Source organism: Mastomys coucha, unplaced genomic scaffold, assembly GCF_008632895.1.
Source record: "Mastomys coucha isolate ucsf_1 unplaced genomic scaffold, UCSF_Mcou_1 pScaffold1, whole genome shotgun sequence".
In the NCBI taxonomy this organism is placed as follows: Eukaryota; Metazoa; Chordata; class Mammalia; order Rodentia; family Muridae; genus Mastomys; species Mastomys coucha.
Window position 1 is genome coordinate 59,738,891 of NW_022196891.1, and position 7,510 is coordinate 59,746,400.

Genomic DNA, 7,510 nt, shown 5'->3' on the forward strand with positions numbered 1-7,510 from the left:
CCCAGAAGTTTGGAATACAGGAAGAACAACCCAGAAACCACAAGGAACTCAAGAAGGAAGACCAAAAGTTCTTTCATTCCTTTTTAAAAGGGGGAACCAAATACCCACGGAAGGAGTTGCAGAGATTAACTATGGAGCAGAGACTGAAGGAAGGGCAAGCCTGCCTAAATATAGCTGTCTCCTAAGAGGCTCTGACAGTACCTGACTAACACAGATGTAGAGGCTCACAGCCATCCATTGAACTGAGTACAGGGTCCCCAGTGAAGGAGTTAGAGAAAGGACCAATGGAGCTGAGGGGTTTGCAGCCCCTTAGGATGAACAACAATATGAACTAACTAGTACCCTACTAGGAACAACAGAGGAATGGATACAGAAAATTTGATACATCTATACAATGAAGTATTACTCAGCTATTAAAAACAACGCATTTATGAAATTCTTAGGGAAATGGATGTATATGGGGAATATCATCCTGAGTGAGGTAACCCAATCATAAAAGAACACACATGGCATGCTCTCTCTGGTAAGTGGATATTAGCCCAGAAGCTCAGAATTCCCAAAATAAAATTCTCAAACCATAAGAAACTCAAGAAGAAGGAAGACCAAAGTGCAGATGCTTCATTCCTTCTTAGAAGGGGGAACAAAATACCCATGGAAGGAGTTGCAGAGAGAAACTATGGAGCAGAGACTGAAAGAAGGACAATCCAGAGACTGCTCCACCTGGGAATCCTTTCCATATTCAATTATCAAACCCAGACTCTATTGTGGATGTCAGCAAGTGCTGGCTGACAGGAGCCTGATATAGCTATCTCCTGAGAGGCTCTGACAGTACTCGACTAATACAGAAGTAGAGGCTCACAGCCATCCATTGAACTGAGTACAGGGTCCCCAATGAAGGAGTTAGAGAAAGGACCCAAGGAGCTGAAGGGTTTGCAACCCCTTAGGATGAACAACAATATGAACTAACTAGTACCCTCAGAGCTCCCAGGGACTAAACCACCAACCAAAGAGTACACATGGCTCATGGCTCCAGCAGCATATGCAGCAGAGGATGTCCTAGTTCATCATCAATGGGAGGAGAGGCTCTTGGTCCTGTGAAGGTTCTATGTCCCAGTGTAGGGAAATGCCAGGGCCAGGAAGTGGGAGAGGGTGGGTTGGTGAGCAGGGGGAGGGGGCAAGAAACAGGGTTTGTTTTTGTTTTTGATATTTTTTCGGAGGGATAACCAGGAGAGGAGATATCATTTTAAGTGTAAATAAAGAAAATATCTAATTTTTTAAAAAAAAAGACAAACAAGGCTCCACCATGCCTCTCCACGCCTCCACAGGGAGTGCTTGCCCTGCCCTCTGTTGCCTGCTGTCTTTGATTCAGATAACAACCTCAGGGTTTCAAAGACATTGTCTGCCCATTCACTGACTTCAATCCCACACCTCATTGCTGCTTCTCCTTATCCTGGGACTTATTTTCTCCGGCTTCAGTGACCCCTCCAGTACCCCAGCAAAACAATTTCCTGTCAACATAGTCATTTTTTCCTTTGCACAAATTCAGATACACCTTCTTGTCTCCTTTATCACTCAGTGAACCCAAACAACTGAGGGTATGTATTCTCAAGTCTGGCCCTCATGTTATTGTTTCAATATGATATGCCCCTTGAGGCTTTGAGGATCAAGGCCTGTGACCCTCTTACAGCTGAGGGCTGATTCTTCATACCCCACTTAGCCATAGATAGCCACGCCTCTCTGCCCACCTCCTGCTAATTGCCACGCTGGAAGTTCCAGTTATGCCGGAAGTTCCGCCTCCAGAGACTGAAGATGAAGCTGCTGATTCGGCCAGGTTGCTGACAAGCTTGGGGGAGGGGTTTTGCTTTACCTATCTACCTGTTTGCTTGTAACACAGAGATTTCAATGAAGGATGATGGACTGAAAGCGCACCATGTGTTGGTCTAATTTTTTCAAACCCTTTCCACATTTCTGGTACCCTTAATTATTCAGGCCCTCACCCCCATTCCAGACGACCCATTCGTATGAGTGGCTGCAGGCAGCTACAAAGGCCTTTGAGGATCAACTTACCAGCTGGTAAGTTTTAGGAAAACCACTGGACCATGAGAGTTCTGACATAGTTGCTAGATCAATGTAAAACAACGGATACTTAATTGGATGACATCAATAGGTCAGTGTATGTTCTCGATGTTCTTGGAATGGTGCATCTTCTGTCCGACTCTACCTTGGTCTCAGCTTCAAGGCTGCCACAGGTGAGCAGCTTGCTTCACTATCCTTTTTCCACCTTGATGTCCTGGCTCAGAACAATGAAAAAGAATGAAGCCAGTAGCGTACGGACGGGAACCATGAGGCAAAGTCACACTCGCTTCCTTAAGTTGTTTCTCTCAAGCGTCTTGTCAAAGTGACGTGGGTCTTCATCTTGAGAGTGGGACAGCCATCTTCCTGACTTCTTGGGGCTGTCATAGTCCACTACCTAAGGCTTTCAGTGTAATGGCTGCTAAGATTTGGAGGGTTTTTTTGTTGCTTGGTTAATGTCTCCTAGTTTAAACACAATCCAAACCCCTCCCATCAAGGCGTGCCTTGCCACACTTCTCTCTCTGCAAAACTGCAATGTGAATTTTCTCTTGCCCTTCCATGCTGACTCTGGAAAAGTCTCAGGTCATAACAGCTCAGTTTTATGTATTTTCAGCTTGATATCAGCTTTGAATTACAGACTAGAAAAGCAGTCTGTAAGCCCAATAGGACTGCCGATATCACTAGGTCTCAGATGATGCCTTATCTCCTGACAACCTCCCCTATGCTTCCCGAGATCCCCCATCTCAGGGATCATCCACTACCATTGACTGTTCTTCTTGGAATGTTCTCTACCTTTGTCTTCTATTCTGCTCCTCTCCAGGTTGTCCAGTCTCTCTTACCACCTTTTGGTCCTTGTTTCAGTTTCTCGTGTGTTCTAGTTCTTTCTCCATCATTCTTTGGACCCTGTATTTCTCCTAATGGTATCACCCTTTGGAGTTAATCTCATCCCTCCTATTACTTTGATAACTACCTTATATATCAGCAACTGTAAAACATATCCCTCCAGTCTACATGACTCCCAAACTCCAAGCCATAATGATATCTCTGGTAGGCACAGCCACCTCCCACATTCTTTTCCACTCACTCTATCTTGCTCCTTTTCCTGTATTCCCTTGTCAGTGGATCCCCTTAGACATAAGCCTGGCTAAAAGTGATTTGAATCTCTTCCTTCTATATGTCTCCTGATACCAAGATTTGCATTTTTAACATAAGTTACTTGAAAGCACCATTAACTCCTAGATCTATACTTGTACCCTTCCAAACCATTCTGTAGGACTTTTCTGATACAAAAGTCAGTTAATATCCCTTCCCTAATGGAAGTCTATCAATGGCTCTCCTGTAACTTTAAAGAAGGTCTCATTCTCTTCTGAACTCAAGACATGTCTAGTTTCCCACTAGAAGTGCTCACTTGGGTTTCCAAATTTGTAAATCTAGACTCACACTCAACAGATCTGCCAGCACTTTGAGTCTGAATCTAAACCTTGTCCCTTTCCTGTGGCCATATTAGAAGTCTGAGAGCAATGGAGACCTGAGCCCTCTTGCTAGCATGCAGTTCATCCCCAGAGCTTTTGAACTTCTTCCTAGTTAAGAAAATTCTTGAATTTATCAGCATTTCCACTAACTCAGAAATATCCATCATTTCTTATGCAAAATGTCTTAACTAGTCTCTTTCCATCTCACCTCCCGTTCAGAGCTTCCTCTAATTCCATAAGCAGCAGGATGCTTCTAAAATGTTCATGAGGGTTGTGCTTAAAAACTCAGTGTTTGCTCTCAGCAAGTCAAAAAAAGCTTTGATGGAACTCCGATCCTCATAATGGCAGGCAAAATGTTGTAAGAAAAACTCAAACAGTAAAATGAGACAGTGTAAGACCCTGAGGAAAGAAAGTAGTCAATCACACAGGACAGAGTCAGAACTGATATTTCAGTATAGCTCGGGTGAGCAAAAGGAACTAAAATTAGTACAGGACATGGGGTACTTGCTTACCAATATCCCCAACTCTACCCATCAGTACATCTTACTGCTTTACGTATTGCCACAGCTTTTGGCACATTTAGATTTTAAAAACATGTTCAATGAGTAGAGAGATGGCTGAAGCTTCCATTTAAACGGTGAAAAGCCCAGCTTAATGCAAATTGCATGATTATAATTTTAGGCGACACATGTTGGCATTGATTTGTAGGACTGCTAAAATGTCAAGGCAGTTGAAAACGAGTGGGGAAGCATCCTGTGTTATTTCTGTTTCGTGGAGGTTACCAAGTTTGCCTCATGCCTCGGAGCCTTGAGAGGACTGCAGAGTGGATGTATATCACTTGAGAGACACTGAGGCACCTTTCACCCTTATTAGGCATGTAGCAGCAGTGAGAGGCTGGGAACTAAGATCCCTGGCTCTGCACCTTCTCACAGGCAAACTGTTTGTATATAAATCCAAGTGAACGTAAAATACCCAGATTCATAAAGAAAACAACTTTAAGTTGTGGTAGTATATCTCTGATAAGCAGAAAAACCATAAAAGATTCTCTTAAATATATGGCCATGTGTCATAAATCGCAGGATTTGATTCTGGAAAATAAGTTATTGAGATTCCTAAGCTAATATTTGCAAATTGAGAGTACTCTTTTAAACGGCAGGGAAAAAAATCTAACCTAAAACAAGAAATTTAACACTTTCATTTAGTCCACCTGCTGTTCCTATTAATTTGTTTCACTACATAAATGGGCTCTGCTGAATGGCAGGATACAGGAGAATGGGGGGGTGGTGTCCTGGATGACTTTGTATACATACTATTTTTCTAAAGCTAACATTACTTTGACTTTCAAGACTTGCGTGACCCTAAGAGTTTGGAGTACTATTTTCCAACATGTACCCAATTCTGTTATTTTGAGTTATAAGACCTCCATTATGTGTGGGATTTGATGTTCTTGGCAAAAAATGAAGTCAACAGAAGCACAGCTAAGACCTCAGCATTTAGAGATTCTCTAACTGAGAACAATTCCAAGCTTTCAATAATTCAGATCTAATTTAAAGTAGGCTTCCAGGTCACTACACTATTCTATTTCCTACCTGTGTCTACTGACCATGAGGGAACGTTTATAGGTAAACCCCTGCCACACCAAGCCACAATCTAGACATTGTGGGCATTGGAATAATTTGTTGTAACTTCTAATTTTCCAAATACTTCCTTATTCCCATCTTATACCCATCTTATAATGTCTATAATTTTCTCAAACTTTATACATTTTCATATATAAGTTCCAGGTAGGACATGCCTTCTGGGAGCAAGGACTGTATTCTTCTAGGGTGTGCATAATCTTGCCCTTAGCTGTGGAAGTGTTTTTATGGGTATTGTTTCTGAATCACTCTACTAGAGATTCTCTTTTGTAGTCCAGTTGGACTGGATCTCACCATTTAGGTGAGGCTGGTTTTTAGCTCCTGACAATCCTCTGCCTTGTGCTCCTGCATGCCTCCCTATATAACATGCCTCCCTATATAACGTGCCTCCCTATATAACGTGCCTCCCTATATAACGTGCCTCCCTATATAACATGCCTCCCTATATAACTTTCCAGAGCTGCATTCTGTTCTTTCCATGACACATTTGAGCAACTCGGGATCATTTTGGATAAAGTTGTGTGGCTGCAGAGGGGCATGATTAAAGTTGAACTCAGAAACACCCAAACTTGTGCTTTCCTAAATAGTAGGAGCACATAACTGACCCACACCAGTCTCCTTGTCAACCTGTGCAGCTGGAAGGTAAGCCTGTTTCTCTCATAACACAAATGAGAACACAGTTTCTCCCTAAATCCCTCTGTGGTCATTTGATCATGCCATTATACTTATGTAAAAAGTAGAGAGACCATCTAGCATTAAAAAATTCAACTCTGCAGCCATATTTTAAAAAACAGTGTGATTTTGCTCTGGGATTTTTATTTTTTAAAAAATACAAATGATTAGAATTGGGTAAGCTTACAAATAACTATATCAAAGTCAGATAATCAGTGTTCACCCACCTTTTTGAAGCATCGGGTACATGAATTGAAATTGTTATATGTGGGAAAGGAGAAAGGCTTATCTCAGAACAATAAAGCAGAAGAGGATAGAGGAGGAAGTTGTTAATGATTTTAATGATTTTAAAGGCCCATTAGAATTAGAAAACCATCCAGGCACCCACCAGGGGAAGGGTTCATTATTAGAGCATTACAGGGTTTACTAGTTCATACCTTTCAACCACAGCGGGTTATTAGCAGTGAAGGATGACCCTCCAAAGAGGAGTATTATTTCAGTGCTAGAGTGTTAATAACAAGACAACCTAAGTTTAAAAAAAAAAAATTAGTAGCAGGCGCTAGTTGAGTTAATCAGTTAAAGACAAACGGTGCCCTTGGGAAGCTAAATAAAAAAAGCAACAGTAAAGCTTACAGAACTTAGCTCGTACAATTTGCCTTGAAGGCGGAAGATTGGTTCCCTGAAATAGCAAAGAATTATATGCTTTAGTTCAAAAAAAAGAAAGGTTTTAAAATAAAGTCTGTTATTACATCTTCTCCTTTCAAAACAATGGGAAAAAAATCGTCTAGAGCAGAGGTTTCAATTTGTTCAATAATTGTACCTCTGCATTAAAAAAAAAGCTTTAAAAAAGATCATCATTGTTTTGACTTGAAAAGAAATAACAATGCAAATATTCATTATCACATAAAACACAGAAGAGACAGCAAACTGTGGGAGTTAATGCAATCTCTGCAGAGCACTGTTAGTCAGAGACAGATGGTCAGCCCCAAAGCTCAAAAAGCTCAAGTGAGCAGATCACCTTAGCAAGTAACATCATTGATAGCCAATAGAAAGCTGGCGTGGCAGAGATTCAACCCAACACTGCCTTCTTTCTGAACTGTCCCTTCACTGTTACCAAGCTGTGCAAACGTGTGAACTAGCCAGCAGCACCCAGAAGCCCATGCAACTACTCACCGTATCGTTAACCTTGAACCCCGAGGTGGTTCAAGGTTAAAATTAAGTTCGGTGGTAACTGGAAGCAAGCAAAAGAGGATACAGAGAATCTAATACGAAATGCACAGCAAGTGGCGGGAGTTTACGTAAGGTGAAGCGGTAGGGTTAACTGCAAAAATAGCCAAAACGAAACGCAGAATTCAATCCAAAAATTTGAAAAAGCAAAAACAAAACAAGAAGCTGCACCTTAAGCAAAACCTACACGTGATTACTTTGCATTTTAAAAAAAAAAAAAGCTGTCAGTCAAGCCGTTTAGTTCCAATGCTTTGGGGCATGCAGGCACTGGGTTGCTTACAAGGTTCCTACCTGATTTCCAATTGTGCTTTTCTTGTGAACCTGACTGCTCCTCTGCTGAGCACTGAGAAAAGCAAAGGAGAGCAGCACTGAAGAAACTCAGACTTTTTTCTTTTTCTGAACAAGTAATAGATACTAAAATACATTACA

The 7,510-nt window shown here is 41.5% G+C and overlaps 1 protein-coding gene across 6 annotated transcripts in view; it reads right to left on the reverse strand.

Annotated features, from left to right (window-relative positions):
- The window catches only part of Dnm3 (dynamin 3), a 486,761-nt gene that overhangs the window by 291,116 nt on the left and 188,135 nt on the right, over positions 1 to 7,510 (reverse strand). For 3 of the 6 annotated variants that reach the window (XM_031387130.1, XM_031387121.1, XM_031387146.1), the window contains exons 13-14: positions 7,373 to 7,424; positions 6,504 to 6,533 (exon numbers count right to left, since the gene is read on the reverse strand). In XM_031387130.1, coding sequence (XP_031242990.1) covers positions 6,504 to 6,533; positions 7,373 to 7,424 — 82 coding nt within the window. The remainder of the gene's footprint in view (positions 1 to 6,503; positions 6,534 to 7,372; positions 7,425 to 7,510) is intronic. The other 3 variants (XM_031387157.1, XM_031387138.1, XM_031387163.1) reach the window with 1 other exon arrangement.